At 51.2% G+C, this 20,649-nt stretch overlaps 1 protein-coding gene across 2 annotated transcripts; it reads right to left on the minus strand.

Annotated features, from left to right (window-relative positions):
• Positions 1-3,295: 3,295 nt before the first annotated feature.
• TCEA2 (transcription elongation factor A2) lies at positions 3,296-20,643 on the minus strand. 2 transcript variants are annotated; one of them, XM_019548278.1, is made up of 10 exons: positions 20,555-20,643; positions 17,981-18,043; positions 16,795-16,900; positions 15,322-15,412; positions 7,828-7,961; positions 6,522-6,578; positions 5,778-5,932; positions 5,185-5,331; positions 4,706-4,777; positions 3,296-4,209 (listed from the first exon to the last, which is right to left on the minus strand). In XM_019548278.1, the coding sequence occupies exons 1-10, from the start codon at positions 20,621-20,623 to the stop codon at positions 4,201-4,203; spliced, it is 903 nt and encodes a 300-aa protein (XP_019403823.1). In that variant the 5' UTR covers positions 20,624-20,643; the 3' UTR covers positions 3,296-4,200. The 2 variants fall into 2 exon arrangements, with proteins under 2 accessions (XP_019403823.1, XP_019403822.1); XM_019548277.1 differs by having other exon boundaries at positions 3,296-4,249.
• Positions 20,644-20,649: the final 6 nt, after the last annotated feature.

Consider the following 20,649-nt stretch of genomic DNA (forward strand, 5'->3'; position numbering starts at 1 on the left):
AAAAAAAGAAGAATTTAGGGACATTGGTTCTTTTTATTGAAGATATTTTTTAAACAAACCAGAGAAAAGAGAAAAAAAAACCTGTCTCCTCTCTTGTATTCTTTGTTTCGCGGGACCAGGTGTGTTGCAGTAAGGTTAGTTCCTTTTCCACAAGCTGGACATACAATGCCAAAAAGAAACCTATTCTTAAGGAGGAGGAGACCAGGCTGGTTTAGGTAGGAACGCTGTCACCTCCATCCTACAGCAGATAGAGACGCGCAGGCGACGCTCCCCTCCCAGCAGGGCCAACTGCCTCTGCTTTGCAAGAAGCTGCAGGGATTGTGCTGGTGGGTGAAGGGAAGCTGGAGACCCCCAGGCCAAACCCTGCGAGATTCCCATCGTGATAGCCTGGACTCAGTATTACCAACTCTCGTGATTTTTGGCATCATTCTTAAAGTCTACTGTTCAGGAACGTGAAAAACTTCACCCCCTCTTTCATATATAAGATGGGTGGGGTTGGTGGAGCTCCCTGCACACCCATCCCCAGTCAAGTTGGCAATACTGTGATCATCGGCAGGCATGGCTTCATGTGCCGGGGTCAGTAGCACACCAACACTGCTGGCTGATCCAAGTCGGGCATCAGCACATGCATTGGCAAGGGAAGGCCCCAGGTGCTTTTGTCTGTCCCGAATTGCCAGTAAGGCGGTGTTGGGATTCCTGCCTGCCAGCCCTGCTGAAGGAGGAAATCAGGCCATTGCAAGAATGACTGCATGCAGAGTTTAGGTGGAGGGGAGGATAGCCAGGGGACATCTGAGCAGAAAAGCCAGAGGCGGATGCATGTCAAGAGCGTGCGGTGTACGCTAAAAGGCTACCGCCAAAAGCAGCTGCATTTGTGGCCTGTGCCCCCGGGGGCAGAAGCAATTTGGGGTCCAGAGAGGGAATGTGGCAGCACTTTTTCAACCCAAGAGAAGAAAATAAAAGTGTTCCGTGTAGGTGGAAACAGCCTCTGCAGGGTCTCCCCCGTGCAGGAGATGGAAATAAATTCCCCCAGCCCTTTATGGCACCTGACTGGTTTCCCACGGGCAGCCCTGCTTGGCTTCTCTAGGATCTGTGTACACACATCAAGACAGACTGAATTCGGCTCCGACATGCCTTCATGGGCTGGAAGGACTCCATGCTGGGTGTCGGAGAAAACAGCCCTCTGCTCCAGTAGCATTTCTGGGAGATCGAGTGAAAGCCCCGTATGGACCTACAGAGGGAAAGTGTGAATATGCCCAGCTTTGCCGAGCCAGCCTGCCCACATGTGGATGTCATGACCGGAGGGCTCCTGGTCCTATATTGGAGGCAGGAGGCTTAGAAGGATGCTGAGCTGTCTATGCCCCCTCCCTGCCCACCGAAACACTTGGCTTCTGCAGGACAGTGATGATCACAAACAAAGGCCTCTGGAAAGCACAGGGCCCCAAGCAGCATCGGTCTGCATTGCCTTCAGCCTCGCTGCCTCTGCCAATTGCAGCTCCGTTATAGTGAGCTAACCTGTCTGGTCTCATGCTCATTATTAACCATGCGTTTCAGCATCTTACGAGTGAGTCACGCAATGCCCCTGGCTGCTGGAATGCTTTTAATTGATGGCTTTCCCTACATGCAGCCCTATCTGTGTGGGCTTGGTCATATCCCAGACGTTAAGAGAAAATGACACAAGCCCAATGCCAAGGTTTTCTTTTGGATCACGGGCTTGGAAGGGATCCGGCTGATTAGGGCATAGACAGCTCCACCGATCTGCCACCCATCAGAGCCAATCCCTTCGGAGGTGGGAAGGGGAATGCCTACACAGAAGCAAATTTCTAGCTCACAAATCTCAACTGCGTGGTTAGCAGCCTCGGTTACTCGCACCTGGGAACCATGCCCATCTCACAGCACAGCCTTGGGAGGCACAAGGGGCCATGCAACAGCAGCTGGCATCTAGTAAGCTCACTCTGTCTTCAGGGTGTTGGCTGCAAAGTGCCCACGCGCCTCTGTGAGACGCCAACAGCTAGGATGACGGTGCCACCGCTGCTCTGGTGCCAGGTCGTCTGCAGAGAGCGACGCGTCTCCTGCAATCTTCTTGTTCTCAGGGGACTTGGCTGTCTCCCATGAGGTGTGGGCCCTGAGCCAGCAATCCTCCCACATGCTACCGGCTGGGGAAAGCCGTGAAGAGGAGCTTTCCTTGCGACTACACGAGCCACTCAGGAGAGCTCCAAGCAGTGAGAAACGTGCTACATGTCCCAGGCTCCAATATCCATCTGGTCCCACCGGCTGGAGGAAGAGCCATGGGGCTTCTCCCTCTCAGTGCAGGGAGGTCGCCGTCCAAGGGGGTGAGTGGATTGCAAAGACCTTTTGCAAATGAGATCTGATCTGGAACACCTGATCTGAAAGTCTGCTGGAACAGCCCCATGAGTTCAAGGGACTTGTTCCAAAGCTGTCCTAACCTTGATAGGAAGCACCCACCCTCCCACACCTTTCCTCCCCTGTTCAATGTGCAGACACCCACAAGAGGACCAGGCCAAGTTCTCTGCTTTACTGCAGGGAAGCCCCGGCGCACCAGGTTCCTATCCCCAAGGTCCCCAGTGCCATCGTGTCTGTCGCACAGTCTTGGAGCTTGAACCATCACCAGCTCCATTCTTCCTCAGCTCGCTGCTTCTGGGTGCTGCTTCCTGGGGTTAATCTGGAGATACTGAATGTGCTAAAGGCTTACAAGCACTTGGCAGAATTGGGTGCTAAGACTTACGATTGTCCCTGGTAGCTCACCTCCCTCTCCGCATCCAGCCTGACCCACGGTTTTGCTTCTGAAGCCGAGCTGAAGAAAAACCATGGAGCAATAAAGGGAATGACCAGGTTCTCACAGGGCTTCAACACCCAGAGCTTCTCATCAGCCTCAGCTGGGAATTTGTGTGTGTCACGATCTCCAGAAAATCTCGTTTTCTCCCTGAGCCCTGAGGGCAGGCAGTGGGGGCTGCAGGCCTGTACAGAACGGCAAAGCCCCTGTGCGCATGGAGGTCATTGCAGAACTCCTTCCTCTCCCTGCTTTGAGGTTCAATCAATCGCAGACGCAGCACTGGCCTTCCCATCCTGAAATGCGGTGCCTGGCTCCGTTCCCTGGGCAGACTCTGCTGGCTAGAGGGTCCTCTGTGACTTTGCAGGTTAGAGGAATCTACCTATGTTACAGGTTCGCCTGAATGACAAGCCGGTCTCTCCACCTACTGCTTTCATGGGTTATCAGAACCCTTTTCCCCTCTCCATCAGAAAGCAAAACATGATAGCATCTTCACTGCAACATCAATGACTTCACAAACTACATGACCTTTATTTGTCTTTACAGCAACCCTCCCGCCCAATGCTTTCACATACCAGACAAGAGCACAGGCATCTCACAAATGCAGTGCCCTCAGCCACACTGGTATCACTTCTGAGTAACACGGCTGACTTCCAGCTGAACTCTGAGGCCGGAGACCTGCCCCTGCTCTCCCCACGTCCCACTGCATGTAATCAACTGGTCTAAATCCTGCAGTGGGCACTTGAGCAAAGCCTCCATTAGCCACAGCTGCAATTTTGCTTGGGAAGCAGCTGTAGGATCTGGCCCAGTGGTTTCCAATTCTTTGAACCAATGAAAAACAAAAGTCTGTGCATTTCCAATGACAGAGACATCTCCAGGAAAGGGCAATGTCGGTAAAACTGCCTGGGCATTTTGTACAGCTGATTTGGAGCCTAGATCAGAGAGCTGAGGCTGAAACCCCTAACCCCATTTTTGATCAAGGTTCAGATGCTCACTGGGTCTGACTATCCCACCAGCAAAAGCCCGTACAGCCAGAAGCCACAGCACCCCAGCAGCTCCCATCTCTGACACTAAACTCTGGTGCAGCTAATGCCAAGTGCAGCAAGCAGCAAACTCAGAACTGGCAAAAAAAATAATGTTTAATACTGTTTGGAAAGAATGGCAATGCTTTTCTTTGATGAGAAAATAAAAGACAAAAGGGGGTAGTGAACTCTCCTGCTAAATGCCTGCCCCGCTGGGGGCCGCTCGCCACTGCCGCACAGAAAGGGGCCAGGCCTCCCTCGGACAATGCGCTTGGTGCGTGACACAAAGGAAACTCACTTGGGATACGATACACAATTGCCGGAGAAGCTGGAGAATGCACAGTTTGTTCTGGGCCACGTTCGGCTGCCGCGGTCGGGTTCCAAGATGTCTCAGCAGAACTGCAAGAGATCAGACTTGCTGCGAATGAGGCCACGCCGGCTGCCATGAAAGAGCCCTAGATCAAGGGGTTGCCAGCAAAGGGGAGGGGATCTGAAGCTGGCAGCACATGCTGCTCCTGGAGAAGAGGGTGCCTTCCCTCTCCATTAGCAGAGGACTTCCCCAGCCCCTGGAGCCACTGTTTTGATCCCGTCGCTGGGGAAGCTGGCAACCACAGCATGTGAGTGATGCTCAGCAGGCAACACGGTGCTCAGAGCAGAAGCCAGACTCCTGGGTTCTTATCCCAGACTCACTGGCACATTGGGCTAGTCACTATCTTGGGTTCCCCTGGTTTCTATCCTGTGTGCAACAGCACGGCGAGGGCCAGCCAGCATCTGGAATGTGCCTTGGAGGAAGGCAGCTGCATGCTCATTGCCAAGAGGATGCACAGCAACTACAAGAGCCATCCCCCACAATACCTGCCCTGCTCAGTATGAACGATGGCTGCGGCTGCCCTACCTTCCAGCGGTTCCCACACTCGTTACACACGACAAAGGTGGTCATGGGCTCGTCGGAGCTGCGTGTCTGCACCTGTGTGTGAGAGGCAGGGAGGTGAGAGTCCATGTTGTACCCACCCCTGCCAGAAAGATTTGCATGGGGGCAGGTGGGGAGAGGTGTTGGCTTGGTAGCTATCAGGAGGCCCCAGGTTTACTTGTCAGAAAGCAGATGGGATGGTAAGGAAGAGGTTTCCTGGGACCTCATCTGGCAGGCTGCATGGAGGATCGGGCAGGTGGGAGAGCAGCCTTTCAGGAGCCAACAGTCATAGCACCCCAGAGGTTGCCCTGCTCATCTGCAGCACGTGAGCCGGGGTACAGGGCCTGGCTCCGAGAAACGCCATGGGTCTCTGGAGGGAGGCTGAGCACAGGCAGTTTCCCCTGGCCTCACCTGGACCAGGGAGGGTCCTGCCCCCAGCACTCTGGCAAGGCTGCAGGACTGACCTGAGTGTAAGTGCAGTTCTTCTTCTTGCATTTGCCGCAAGTGAAGAGGTCGGTCTGAGTGCCACCCGTCTTGGCCATCTGGTGCTCCCGGATCGCCTCTTTCGTCATAGCCTTCCTGATCTCCTTCAGCTCATTACTGGCCATTTCCTTCCAAGGAGGTAACACAGCTACATCAGTCCTGCTTCACCGCCCACAGCCACCACCCTACTGTAGCACAGGGAGGCAATGGCTGGCAGGGAAGACCAAGGGGACGGGTAACAGCCCGTGACATGTCCCACTGCTAGGGCACCCACTCATGTCTAGCCCAGGCCACCTGTGGCCAATGGGACATGAGCTCAGCCTAAATCAGAGTAGACAACTGTCCCCACCATAAAGCCCACCAGCAACTGGCCCTGCTGGAAGCTTTAACAGAGAGGCCTGGTATTGAAGCACCTGAGGATTAGGGCAGGGAAACATACTGCTACTACTCACTGCTACACAGAAGGCTTCAGCTTGTAGAGCTTCCACAGTGAAAATGTAATTCCCCAAACATGATATTTGGCCCTGAAAGATGCATGCAGGTTGGAGTCCTAAGACTGGTATCTCTGACCCACCTCCGAGGTCATCACAGCAATCTGCTCCGGGGTGATTGCCCCACACAGCACATTCTTCCTCAGCTCGGGGTTCTTGGAGTCCTTCAGGTTGGAGATGCGGCTCCTCACCCGGTTTTTGTACTTCATGTCAGTGTTCTTGACATCTTGGTATATACGTGTCAGGGCTGTTAAGGAGCTAGACAGGGAACAGAATCAGCCCTGCCACCGCCCAATGCTCTCAAAGCACATTCCAACCAGTAATGAATTAAGCTGCAAGGCTTTAATGAGGCAAGGGAGGGTTACTGTGACCAGTGACTAGATGAGGGCTGCACAGGTAGGGCTCTGGCTTCCACTTGTTCTGCAGGCTGATCCTCACTGAGGCATTAGCCTTGCCACACTGCCCAGCAGCAGCACCGCAGTCATGCTGTCTTTGGTGGAAGTGGGCTGCTACATGGTTCCCCTGGCCTGGATATCAGCAAATTCCTTCGAGGGGTTGGAAGTGTGGGGAAGTCTCCAGAGGGAAGCCTGGACATGGCGGCAGGAGGCAACATCCCAAGAGGATGAGGAACCAAGCCAAGGCAAGTGCCTCGCCAAGGCGTCAAAGAGAAACGACTGACATCGATCACACCAGTACGGGCTTTGCTCTGAGCTGCCAACCCCAACTCTGAGCCCCCAAGAGCAGAAGCACTGCGCTGACAGGTACAGGCTAAAGCTGCTCACCTCTGCTAGCAGCCTCTGACCTATCCCCCAACACTGCAAGGATATATTCTTCAATCTGGGCGGCGAGATGCTCACAGTCCGCCCCGATGGCGACGTGGTCACCTGTAAAATTACAGGAACAAGGAGCACAAACACCGGTCACTTTCGATCAGCCATGGGAGCCCCCAGCCCTGAGGTCAGAGACTCTGGGAGCCCAGGGCGATTGATTTGGAGGCACACGGCTCCTCCCTTCATCACACAGAGGGTGTAGCCTTTGAAAGACAACTGTGATCGAACGCAGCAGTCCCTCACCAACCTCAGCGGAGGGCTGCGCATGGCAATGCAATGCTGAGCTTGGCCTGCAGAGGCAGCAACATGCATTGCTATGGGCACCATCCCTGCGGGGCCCGATTCTAGCCTTACTGTGGTGTAAATCAGGAGCCACACTTGGCTCAGTGGAGTTTTATGGCATTAAACCTGGTGCAGCCAGAAACAGTCCTAGTGCCTCTTCTTGACCAAACCGCCCTGCACCCCCATTCACCTGCCCTCCTCTTGCTTCTTACTGGCCATGGCTGGAGCAAAGCAGCTGGTCAAATCAAAGCAAACCACTTCAGGGGAGGGATATTAAGCAAGCTAAGTGATGCAACAAGGGCATGTGTCTAGCTGTGGGACATGGCACGTGACTGGTGAGCAGCAGGGGACGTGCAGCCTGAGCATGAAACCCCATTAGGCCGAGGAGATGAGGGACAAGGGAGGGATGAGCAGAGGCTGCAGGGGAGACTTCTCCAGGCTGGACAGCAGGTTTATTGGAAAACAGATGCATGTGCCTAATGCTTCAAATACGCAGTGCTGAGTCCCCACCAGGCATCAGCTGGGGAAGCAAGAAGGAAACCAAGAGACAGATTTCTCCCAGAGCCCTTCCAGATGTTCGGCCTTTGGAAGACTCTGCTCCAACCCAGCTGCATTCCCTAGAAGTCCTGCCCCAAGGGCAGGATATAAGCAGCATCGGTGTGGCCACTAGCAACCCAGCGTGCTGAGACCCAGCCCTGCTTTCCTCAAGGGCAGAAAGGGCTGTCAGCCAAGGTTTAAAGCAATCAGACAAGGCTGTGTTGGGCACGAAGCAAATGCTTTGGTGCAATGAGGTGAGAGGCAGCAGATTCCCAGTGGCGGGTGGATGTCGGCCTTCTCCAGACTGCCCCCTTGAAAAGGCCACAGCGTTATGTAGGGGACTAAGGACTGCAGTGCTGCTCCATGAGGACTGTCCTGACTGTCCCCTAGGCCCAGATCAGTCCTGCAACAGGCATGGAGGTCCAAAGTGCCTTCCCACTGGCAGCCAGCATGATCTTTGAGGCCAGGCCTCTGGGTTACTCACTGTCACTCTGCAGAGCAGAAGTCAGCATCTCTCTGCATTTGTTGCGGACAGCATCACAGGTGACAGGCACCGGAGGGAAGGTGGTGATTTTGGGGGTGGTCGGTGTCTTCGGCGCATCCTGCCTTTTGTTGGAGCTAAAAGAGAAACTTCACCTGTCAGAAAGTCTCAGTTCAGGGCAAGGCAGTGTAGGGAGCAGTGGGCATGGGGTCAAGTGGCCTGTTAATCACAACATAGAGCCAGTCAGGAAAAACCCAACACAAAGATGCTTGTCAGTGGCTGTCCCCCAGATTTTCACACAGTGTTGACCTGAATCTGAGCACAGCTCTCCCCTAGCCAGATGCGGCTGTTGAAGCCAGTGGGTACTGGCCAGCTTGGCTGGTAGTTTAAGGGGCAGGATACAATATCATCCACGTTAAGAGATTTAATCCACAGAACACATTAAACCGTTCTACTCCTGGATGTCAACAGGAAAAAGACACTCGCAAAGCCAAAGGACACTGCTGACTGCCCACATTTACATCCAGACGCAGAGTTTGGCTCTGGTGTTTTGGAAGATGGACATGGTATTTTGCGGTGACAGACAAGAGTTGCCTGGAGCATGTCTGTGGCGATGCTGTTACGCTGGACAATCAACCAGTGAACAAAAGGCATCTGCTTCTCAAAAACAGTTTGAGAGAAGGTGTTTCATAGAGATGTTTCTGAGGAAGGAGCTGGGACCGCATGATCCTGGTACCTCCAGCACGGGGAGAACAAGAGAGAACTTCAGAGCGACTTTCCTCACCCCCCACCATCAACTCAATCCAGGACCCAGCCCCGTAACTATGAGTTTCCTGGTTAAACTCTGCACGCAGAGGGCCTGGCTCCAATTAGCGAGGGCATTTATCATGATAATCTGCAACCCTCCCCCCCACACTGAATATTCACACGTGTCACTTGGGGGAGTTTTTTCCTATTTAGGAATGAGCAATGTTAGAATGGGTCTCGAGTTATATTGCCTGGTTAGGATTTCAAGAATAGGACCAACGTGGCATTTTTTTTTATTTATTGTTTTTTTGCTCTTGGCAGAAGGGAGAAGGATCCCTAGTTTTACTTGGAGGGTAAACACCATAAAACGTGCCGCAAAGCAGTTAAGCAGGTCATTAAAGTGAAGCAGTTTGTTAAAATACGTATTACCGTCTACTCTTGGCAGTCTGAAAGCAGAACAGGGCAAGGACAGGCCAAGCCGTACTCAGGCTAGGAATATTTAGGTACACCCATCATGTTTTACACTACTTCTATGCCTCACTTCACCCAGTTATCCCATTAGTCACTTCAGCAAAATGCAGCGCCTGTAAAAAAAACCTCTCGCCCTTCAAATAAGCCTAGTGCTTGTTGAATGAGTGGGGTGACGTTAGCCGGGTGACCTCAGTGACTGCCTAGTGAACCCCTCCACTGAGGAGGCCGTGCCAGCAGAGCCGCGGACCCCACTGCCACTCTCACCAGCTCAAGGTCTAAGCCAGCGATTCTCAACTGGAATCCTGGAAACCCTTGTGGTGCCGCCAGATTCTTTGACAAGGGCTCTGAGGTGTGAGGAGATAAAGCACAGAGCACCGAGGAGATAAGCAAGGTGTGAGGAGATAAGCAGACAAGCTAAGCTGCTAACCACAGGCTTAGGCTTGCCCTGCCCGGATGATTCACTGCCCAGCTCCTCTGCAAGGTGAACCATGTAATATATAACTGAGTTTCTGTGGACTGAGTGGCACCCATTTCAAGAGTGATGGAGAGGGGGCTCAATTCCAATGAGGGGGGCCTCCAGTCCAAAAAGACTGAGAACCCCTGGTCTAAGCACCCGGGCAGGGGAGCAAGGCCAAGCCCTCAGCCATTCTGTGCTGTGGCTTCCCACGAAAGGGACAGTCCCCACACCAGCAATTTCAGCAGGGCTGCACGCGTACAACGAAATCGTATAAGAAAGGGGCTCTCCCCAGAGCCCAACTGGAGAAATTTAAATCCAGCAGTGGGAAACGCAACCCTGCTCCCCACCTGCCTGCCAAGCTGGCACCCAGAGGGAAGGGGCACGCAGCAGGGCTTCTGCACCCCTAGATGCTGCGGCAGGAGGCTCCGACCAGAGCAACCAGGGCATCTAGGTGGCAGGGCAGGAAGGGAGGAGTGTGCAACTGCCAATTCACCACATCAAGGAGAGCAGTCCCTGCGTTAGCCCCATGCCCTGTTATATGCTGTGCATCGTACGATATGTGCCCCCAGTCAGATCCCTGCTTCAGAGACTGAAGGAGAAGAAGTGAAGTTCCCTCATCATTAGCTTGACTCGGCTTCTGTCTGGTGGTTTTTCCCCAGCAATATTAAAATCCTGCCAGGGACCTTCCCCAGAAAGCCTGGCTCCTAACGGGGGTCTTATCCAAAGGCCAGGCAGTGGAATGATTCAGTTGAATGCTCATCTTTCAGGCCTCTGCCTCCCCAGTTGACCTGCCAGCAAGAGCTGGAAAAGCAGTGATATTTTATATGGATACATAACCATTGGAGCACAGCCCAAGGACATTAATTCACTCCCAATAGGCCAGCTGCCAGCATCAGGGGGAATGAGTTTTTGGTTCCTATTGACCAAGGCTGAATTGAAGACAATGATCTGGAAGCAAAGGCCCAGGTATTTCATACCCAAGCCACTTAGCCCCACATATTTCCAGACAGGTTCTTTGCCCCATTCAACCCTCCTTGCAACTGTCAGGCAGTACAAACCACTGCAGGTCACTTAAGATTTCCACAGCAGACAGTGAGCTGGCTCCCATACCTCTCATTTGAGCCTCCATGGACAGGTCAGCCACGGGGAAGAAGAAGGGTCAAAGACCAAGGCAGTCCCTAGCCAAAAAGGTCCATTGTCGCTGGAACGATCTCTTCTGACTTGTTCTCAGGCAGTAATGCCTTTGACCTGACAATAGATGGCTGTTCTGTAGTCTAAGGATTGAGGGGGCAACACACTATTGGATTGGATTTGTACTAACAATACCGATGTACCCTAATGTCAGCCTCAGCAGCTGTCCAGTCATTTTCATAGATCAGCAGCAGAAGAGAAACACAAAAGACTCCAGGAGAGTTTGATCCTCTTGTGTCTACGTGCGACTAAACTAGCAACCCTGGCACAGGACAGCTGCACCATTTTGGAGTTACCTTTTCAGTGTTGATAATTCAGAATAATAATAAAAACCTACGTGCATCTCCCAGCCTGGCAAGACCTTTCAGTCCACTTGAATCTTCTAGGACGGCTTTGCAGCATGGAGGGGGGTGAAGTTTCTTGGGTGCATATTTCCCCCGCTAGCTGCCCAAACATTACCCAGGTGCTAGCTAAAGCATCCCTCACACAACAAACCAAATACTTAAGTAAGGAGAGGCTCTGCTAAAATGTTTGCAATCCTGCAGCCTAGATCTAGGAAAAAGTGCTCTATAAAATCATCTGGGAAACATATTAGGCCAAAGGTACTCAGGTTTCAACTTGGCATTTGGTTTTTCATCTGCAGCATTTGTGTGTGGGGTGTGGAGAGGGGGCTGTAAAATGTGATGTGCAGATGATTTCACCAAAGGACAAGATGTAGAGACAGTTTAAACATACACAGAGCACAACTGGAGTGCACAGTTACCGCTAGTGCAGCTGCATGCCACGCATATGCGTGCAAGAGTGGTAAATGTGCCTATCTAGTGCCTAATTGCATGCCTAGTGTTTTTCCGACTCTGGCTCCACATGACTGAAACCCCAATTTGCATATCCCATCACAAAGACGGACATTTGCAATCTCAGCTGTGCCCACAACTGGCTACAGGTGGGAAATCTGGTCATTTTTTGTAAATACAGCCCTATTTATTTGACCTTAGCCAGCTGCATCCTGCACATGGCTGCAGAGAGGGACTTTTCTGAAGTCCGTGGAATTAGAAACGTCTCTCCCAGATCTAAAAAAACACATCATTAGTTAGGCTGTGGTTCGCACGGTCAAATTTTAAAAAGCCATTTTCTCCCCTTGTCCTAAGCTGGCTGCTGCAAAGCTGGTCCCAGCTCTAGGCAGCCTTGCCCTGGCTGCGTGAGCTGGTTGGTTAGCACCATATGGATGTGAACTATGGACTAGCGCACCCTTGGTGAGGGCTCTCACCATTGAGTTACTGGCTACTCTGGGATTAGTGTGGTCTTGTTTTTCACCAGAAACATGAAGGATCTTAGGGTCTTCCACATGCAAGCAGGGAACAAGAAAACAACTCAAAGAGCCTCCATGGAAAAGGAAACCTCATCTCCTGCTCAGCTTCAAAAAAGATCTACTTGTACCTTCCCTAAGCTCCGTAACCCTTCCCTAACCATCCTGAAGCTATGTAACCCCCCACAATTCCTTAGAACAGTAACCCAGTTTGTGGGCAGTAAAAACAGAGGTTCCTCGGGTGATGACCACTGGCTGCTTGGGTAAAGAATAGCCGAGACGCTGAACAATGTTTTGTTCTTACATTTTAAACCTTAGCCAAACTGAGCAGGATCCCAGCCAATTGCTCTTGGACTAAACTTAATAGATTTCATGGCCATTACACAGGTTACTCAGGGAGCGTGCTTAGAAGGGCTGGGAAAGAAGCCTCACACTCATCACTGAGCAGTGTTGGGTCAAGTCTTGCGCTTCACATCGTTCCAGTCAAATCAGAGACAGGGAGCTTAGGAATATTATCCGAAAGGAGAATAAAAACACTGTGCATTGAAAAAGAAGTGATAACAAAATGGTGTCAGGGTGATGGGCAGATGTTATGAACAAAGCTCAGACAGCAGTGGAAAAGTAATGGATAGAAAAGCAGAAACCACATTCAGGCAGATGCATCCACCCACTTAGAAGGGCTTAATGAGCATCCTCGCAAAAGGAAAAACTCCCTGCTGCCAAGGATGTCCCTAGTAAAGAGTAGCATAGCCGCAGTACAAAATACAGCCACACAGCAGAACTGTGCATTTTGGCATTACAGTACTGCTCTGTGTAATTGTACTAGGGCTACCTGCCCCCCGCATGGCAGATCATTTCATCTCATCTGGCAGGAGTAACAAACTCCAGCCCCACAGATGTGCTAGATCCAGCCACATCGACATTAGTTCTCTAGTGGATGCAAGAGGAATTTCCCATCTGTGCTGCAGAAAGCAAGCCCAGGCCAAGAGCTTTCCAACTTGTTTTCCCTGACAGGAGAGTGAGGTTCGGCCAAAAATCTGTCAGGCTAAGTGGCTGAAGTAGGAGCATTTCAACACTGACTGACCTCTGTGGTACTTTGATAGCATCCTCATCAAACACGCGTCGTCGTGCACTGCTCAGCCCTACTGTCTGACTAGTTTGGTCTCAGCCTGCGCTCCAGTGGGGAGCCTGGGGCTGCTCTTTGCCAATAAGATATCTCAATTTGTCAAGGAAGATTAGTTTATTTTGCAGGGCTGGAACGTGGAGGCTCTGCTCTGCAAACGGCAGTACTGCACCAAGGACTGAGAACGGGAGCTGGACACCAGACTCCCAGCGTGCAACTGGAATCCTGCTACTTTCCTGGACTCGTCTTTCCCCTTCTGTAACATGCACGTGAGACCTCGCCCCCAAGAGGGTGTTGGAGGTTTAATGTCTGCACAGCATTTGAAGAGAAAAAGGAAAGCAGTAAGTGCAGCATCTCCCAGCCATTCCAGGAGCCTGGAGAGCCTGGCATGAGTAATCTGCTGGGCTTTGGTTGCTAGGTTAAAAACAGGCAAGCATGCTGTTGCTTCCCTGACCATCACTGAAAAGGATATCCTCAGCTGAAGCTACCACAGGCCACTTACTCCAAACTGTCCCTTCCTAGCAGGCTAGGACAACTTTGCTTACCTCACCATGCTCTTTCTGCACTGTTGAGGTGCTCTAGGCAAATGACTTTGGCATCACAAGAATTTCCTGAGCAAACTCCTCAAGCCACAAAGCCAGAGGTTTCCACTTTACTTATGAGCTAAGGTGCTTTAATTCCAGCACAGCATCAGCCAAGCAGTTTGCTCATCTATTCCCCTTCAAGGACAGAAGTGAACTCAGGTTAACCATCTGCCTATAAGGCCATCTCCATTTTATAGATGGAGCAGTGGGATCAGAACTAAAGAGATGTGAGGTGGCTCAGACAGGGTTGAGGCAGGGGTTCTGGGTCACAAACCTGCTGATACCACATCTTGGCTATGACTGGATCTGAACTAGGAGCTGTCCAAAGGGCCATGCCAGTACCAGTTTTAGGCTACACTACCACTTGGTTTAAGCCCTCAGCTCCAGAGAGAGGAATTGTTACTAAAAGCAGTGCAATGAGTGTGTTAAAAGGTCTTTCTCCAGAGCATTCAGTGCAAGTTGACACAGCTGGAGGATAACCAAGGAGCAAGTTAAAATTCTGCAACCCAGTCACAGCATCAGGATCTTTCTCCATGTCAGGTCTGTACCAAGTTGCAAGGGTATGAAAACATCTGAGTTAACGGACCAGGTCCTGTGACGGCTATTAGCAAAAACCAAAGTGCAAAGGGGAGAATCTCAGAGAGATGGACCAAAACAGGGAGAGGTGTAGATGAGCATGGGAAAGAGCCTGCAATCTAGAGACAAGTATGGACTCAAGTGAGGGTTTCACCCACAGAGAATATGCTAATCCTCATGAAACTGGCTAATCCTGAGGTTCCACACCTTACAGAACAGCCAGGTCCCTGAGGTCTTTGGGGACATCCAAGCTACAAGGAAGCATGTGTCTTCTCTCAGAGAAGCATGGCTGAGGCTCGAGAGTGAGGTTTCTCTAAACCCGTAACTTCGCTGCTCTCTCCTCGCATGCCTCCCTGATTGTCTATAACAGCAGGTGCCAGCTGGGAACAGACCCACTCCTTGAAGAAGGAATGAGCCAGGAGCAGACTGGCTAGATGGGTGGGCATGTCAGGCCACTGTGGGCTGGGGAAGTGGCAGGGACATCTCTCCAGGTCTTGCTGGGAGGTGGTGATAAAGGGATGAGGCACTCTTGCTAGGAGGATCTGCATATACACGGCTCCCATGTGTCAGCTTATAATGTGAAGGCTACGCATAATCTTCACCCTCCTACCAGACACAAAGGGTTAAAAGTAAGCAGAAGAGAGAGAAGTATAAATATGCAAACACAAGAAAAACAAAATGCAAAGGAACGTTTTATTAATAGAGAAAGAAACCAGTATTAAACAGAAGGGAATGAGGACATATGAAGGTGACATAAGTCATGAATAAGAAAGCAAAAAAAACTCACTACAGCCACTCTGTTTTGTAGATGTTTATTTGTCCATCACAGTTGTTATTTGCCTTTATTAAAACGCCATATGAATCTCCAGGAAGCCTGGACTCCTGGCAGGTCTGATGAGACCCAACCAGTTGCACAGGCCAGAGATTCCCAGCCCGAAAAGCATGTTCATGATCAAATGTTAACAAAGGGAGCCAATGGCAAACCAAAAACAAACAAAAAAATGTACAAGGATATCATTTTTTGGCAAAAGGGAAGCATTACCTTTGGTCTCTTGAGTTGCCGCTTTCCTTTGAGGAAGAAGTTGGCAAGGAAAGGTTCTTCTTCTTCTCCTCACTTTTCTCCTCTGATGCATCTGTCCCCAGTAAGAAGAAGGAATGAAAAAGACACTTAGATGCTACAGAGGGTTTAGGACAGGTCTCTACACAACAACCCTACCTATCCTAAATACGACTAACATAGAGAACCAAGTCATCATAGCTTAACATACCTTGCAATGAGCCCATAGCCACCTTCCTATGAGCCTCTATGTGGAAAGGGTTCTAGCACACCTCCTTTCTGCCTAGCCAGGGGAAAGAACCGGTTTCCTTCACTCCCCAAAGAGATTAGCTTCCTCATAAGGGAGTTCCATTTGAGCCAGTTTCCCTCCTAGCAGAGCCCTTGTTGCTGAATGCACAGACTGGAGAACAATGTTTCAGAAGTCTCTCTGACATTTGAAAATGGGACTTAAATTGTGTTGTGTTGAAGAGTGCTTAAGAGGGCCAGCACCTCTCAAGGAAGGTCTTGGCAGCCCTGGATACACTGTCTTAAGGGATCTATTTCTCTTTTAAGTTAGCTCAGTACTGTTGAAAGACATGATGGACCCAGAGGCAAGAGTTTGATTTTATCACAGCATGGGTCCAGCTGAGGAATCAGCAAGGACAAGTTCTTCTAATGGCCTCACCATTAGGTCTCAGCCCTGCCACGCAACAGCCAGCCATAGGCATGAAAGGAGCATTCAGTTTGTGTGGCCTATTTAGTTTTGGCACAAAGCATCTGCACTCAGTTTTCTGAGATGAGCTGCTGGGGCTAGTTTCACTTCACGCAGAGCCTGAGCAGACCGTGGTCCCACTGAACAGAGAGGGCACAAAGCGTTTGCACCAGCAGTTTTTCGCTTCAGTGAAAGGTCCCTGCTCTAAATTTCACCAGGCCTAGCTCTGATGGCAACTTCCTGAAATATCAAGAGACATTACAAGGCTCCTAGGATGTAGAGGAGCTTGATCTCATCAACAGGATTTTACAAAAGATTCCCTCTCCCCCACCGACAATCATGGGAAATAGTTCCAGCATGTCCTGATACTACTCCAGAGGCCCTAAAACTTTATACGTAAGAGTACAGTATTCCTGTCCCAGTGCCATACTAATGCTTCTTATCTGCAACCTTGCTAAACAAGGTGTAGTTTAGGATACATGAACTAAAAGCAATCTGGTGCTTTAATTCCACGTCTCAGGCAAGGAGTTTTTCCTAGAAATAGGAACTCACTCTTATTGTTCACTGCAACTCCTGATGTAAGGCATGAAATGCTCGAGATAGAGAGTGCTGCTTTAGGATTCAAGAGTCGCTGGTCTGCTAAAACTTCTTATCACTAATGATGGAGACAGAGGACCCCTAGTATAATAAACAGCCTGCAGGACATGATAGCTGCTGGAGCTGCCTCCTGGTAAACTGAATTCAACCAGACAAGCCCATTCTCTTACCGAGAAGCTTTTTCCAGGACTTGATGAGCGATTTGGCAAGTGATATCACTTCTTCATCAGTGCTCTGCTTCCGCAAGGCATTCACAGACATCCCGATCCGGGTGGACTGCAAACCAATGGTCAAGAAGTGAACCATTCATAAACTAAGAAGCAGCTGGCTCGTAGTACTACAAGGAGAGATCAGCTGGTCCTCAGTGGAAACACAACGGTGCAGATCAGGGCACACAAATCCCTGGGCCACCACACCATGAACATGCCTTTCCAGCTTGCTCTGCTCAGCTGTTGCTGTAGAAAAGTAAACCAGCTGGCTGATTTAAGTTAGCCAAAGGCTCCTTTATAACTGATTACTATAATATGCAGTCTCCGTGATACCTTTCGTCTTGCCTTGCACAACTAGATGTAACCGAAAGCAGAGCAGGTTTTGAAAGAAAATTCCTCTGAGTCCTGGAACATTAAAACCAGGACAAAAATGATAAACAGACACACAGCTGTGAAGCAGAACACTTCCAGCCGCTAAGCAGAGCGGCCGTGGTGGCTAAAAGGATTTGAAAATAAAGGGATATTAAGCAGCTTAATTGGAGCATGATTCTTTAAAGAACTTTTCTGGTTTCAGCACAGAGCTAAAGCTCTTAACTTTTCACAATTGCTTAACCTTGTTTCACATGCTGAATAGTGCAGAGCACAGAAAGCTTCCCCCTAGAATCATGCACCAATGCAACATTCCCCTGACCTAGTCATGGCTTCACCTCCTGGCACACACATCTTGCCCCTCTGCTGAGCCCTGCTTCAGCCCATGCCTCCCCACTCAAAACCAAAGTCAATGCTCTGTCTTATTAAGTATAACAAAGAGGTTTTTAAGATACAGCTACCTCTGGCCTCATGTTTGCTACTGCAGTCCCTTTTTCCTCTCTCTCTACTTAGCCCCTAACAGTGATTTTGGAAAAAGTGATGATTTCACCAAACACCTTGACACAGATTTTGGAAGCATCTAATTATGAAGATGAATAGTACCCGTATCACCCAGTATGGTAAGGCATTGTAAATACAATGTTAGAGCAGTTTAGTGCATCTTTTAATGAGGGAGAAGAGAAAGAGAAGCCCTATATTAACCTTACTTGAAAGAAACCTGCATCTATTCCATCTAAATCTGGATTTTTATTGTCTGCTCCCTAGCTGCATGATTTACCTGCAATAAATCCAGAGTCATGGGCATACTTTTCAGCTCCTTCAGTAAATCCATTGCACCGTCCTACGAAGGAGAAAAGACATCTCTCGGTTACTAAAACTAGCGAGTCACTTCTGGTATTGCCAAAGACAAAACAGATCGATGCAACCCTTTAAAATCACCTCACTGGAGCCAAAGCAAATAATATCCCTCTTTAGTATGTCAGGGAGCCAACCAACTAACCCTGGGCCTGATGTTTTAGCTCCCGCTAATTCCAGTCCCCATCATACAGAGGGCTTAACGAAGGCACTGGAATGAAGCAAAGCAGAGACAAGCATCTTTATGCAGAACATCCAGCCTGGCATACAAGCACATTTGTACTGTGCCCTTATAACAAAACTTTCTGAGCAAGGATAACTTCATAACAATGTGCTTGTAACAAGGGTTGCTCCTTTAGCAAGTATTCTCTTCTGACCTTTTCCTGTAGCAATAATTCAGCAATGCTTGCCAAGCTATTGCATCAGAGGTTCTCAAAGCACTTTGCAACCACACATGTGGGATATAAAGCTGCTGTCCATTGCAGCACTTATGTCGCTTGTAGGACACAAAGCCTGAAGCAGCTGCTACCCGTAAACTGTCCCTTTGAGAGCCCTCCAAGCACAGCACTAAAGCAACAGCGAAGTCAGAGGTCACTTGGAAAACATCACATAAAACAGAGCTGGCCAGTCTGTGGCATAAGTGCTACCAGTGGCACAGTCAGCAGAGAGACTGGGCAGGGGGGCAGACCACACAGCAGCAGATAGCGCAGGGAGCAGAAAACCAAGCAACAGATCGGGTAGGAGAAGGGGATCAGAATGGCACTCAGGGAGGATGCAGGGCTTCATTCATGGCACGCCTGCCAAAAAGGTTGGCCCTGACTGTCATAAAGCAGTCACGTGTAAGCTTTGTTGAGTCCAGAACACGCAGCTACCAGCTCCATCAGCCTGCACGAGCTTTAACCCCCGTTACAAACCATCACACACAGGAGGAACAGAGACATTAGCAATGCTTCACTTCTGCAGCATCATCCTCCATGCAAAACTACAGCCTGGAAGGTGCGAGTCTCCCGTCGTTTCCCATCCCCTTCCAAGAGGGCAGGCCTTCTAGCATTCATGTTTAACAGCTCATTCACAACACTAATAATCACTCCCAACCAGCTTGCAACACAAGATCTAGGCTGTGACTGCAGCAGTGTGGAGCAGCCTGCCTCCCCCTCCATGCTAAGAGTTTCCGATTCCTCTTGGGAAGAGCTCCAGCTGCCAGTGATCCTGCAGGACAGAGGCTGAGAGAGCTAAATCAAAGTGGAGTTGAGGCTTTCAAGGCACGCATACAGGGCAAACCCACCGGCAGAAGCCTTCCAGTTTGGCAAATCTCCGGCCCTTTCATTTTTCCGGCATTCAGAGATAGGGGGTCAAGTAAACCCAGCCTTCGCGTCGCATGCGGTGGCCCAGTTCCTGGCCCCAAAAGGGGACTCTGCCATTCGCTCCGATGGCGGCAGACTGGGCCCCAGGACGCATTGAAGACATGGGCGCTCTTATGGGACAGGAAGAGCCGACGCGGAACACGGAGGCCCCAGGGCAGGCTCTGAATGTACCGCGAGGCCTGTGACCACAGCAACCCAAGGGGTTTAGTGGCCGCCGGACAGACACTCCCTGCTCCACAGGGCTTGGGAGGGTAGCACAGGCTGCTGAGGCGCCGGCTCGCTGGGCAGGTGGAGGTCAGGGGGTCACCCCGGAGGGCAGCGGCTGGCAGTGGGGGACCGGCTGGGGTGCCCTCAGAGGCATGGGCACCCCAGTAAGATGGTGGGGGGGAAGGACACAGACCACAGGCCACCAGCAGGGGTTGCCATGGAGATGCAGTGAGAGGGAGGTACCCCAGGGAGGAGCAGAGCTGCAGGGGGTTGCCATGGGGACACAAAGGAGGATACCCCATGGTGGGGCAGGGCTCAAGGGTTGCCATGGAGACAGTGGGGATGCCCCATGGGAGACAGGGCTGCAGGGGGAGGAGATAACCCATGGGGGGGACACCCCAGGGGTTGCCATAGAGACAGAGGTACCCCTCATGGTGGGGCAGGGCTCAGGGGGCAGGGATAGCCTATGAGGGGGACCCCAGGGATTGCCATGGAGACACTGGGAAGGTAACCCACAATGGGGCAGGGCTCAGGGGGATCGGATAGTCCATGGGGGGGAAAGACCCCAGAGGTTGCCATGGATATATCAGGGTACCCCATGATAGGACAGAGCTAAGGGGGCAGGGACAGCCCATGGGGGGGGACCCCAAGGGTTGCCATGGAGATAGCAGGTACCCCCATGGTGGGGCAGGGCTTAGGGGGCAGGGATAGCCCATGGGGGGGACCCCAGGGGTTGCCATGGAAACGCAAGGGGGGACCCCAGGGGCGCATGGGTGGCCATGGAGATGAAGTGAGGGAAGGGAAGGGGAGGTGCCATAGAGACACAAGGAGGGGATACCCCATGGGGTCCGGAGCCCCCCCATGACGCGAGGGGGGGACGACACGCCTAGGGGCCAGGTTGCCATGGAGACGCGGCCTGGACTCACCGCGCTCTTCTTGGCCACCATCTTATCGAGGCGCTTGGCGATGCGCACGATCTCCTCCTCCCCGCCCATGGCGCCGGGGCGCCGCGGGCTGCCTC

The sequence above is a fragment of the Crocodylus porosus genome, unplaced genomic scaffold (assembly GCF_001723895.1).
Source record: "Crocodylus porosus isolate Cpor-Errol unplaced genomic scaffold, CroPor_comp1, whole genome shotgun sequence".
NCBI classification, from domain to species: domain Eukaryota; kingdom Metazoa; phylum Chordata; order Crocodylia; family Crocodylidae; genus Crocodylus; species Crocodylus porosus.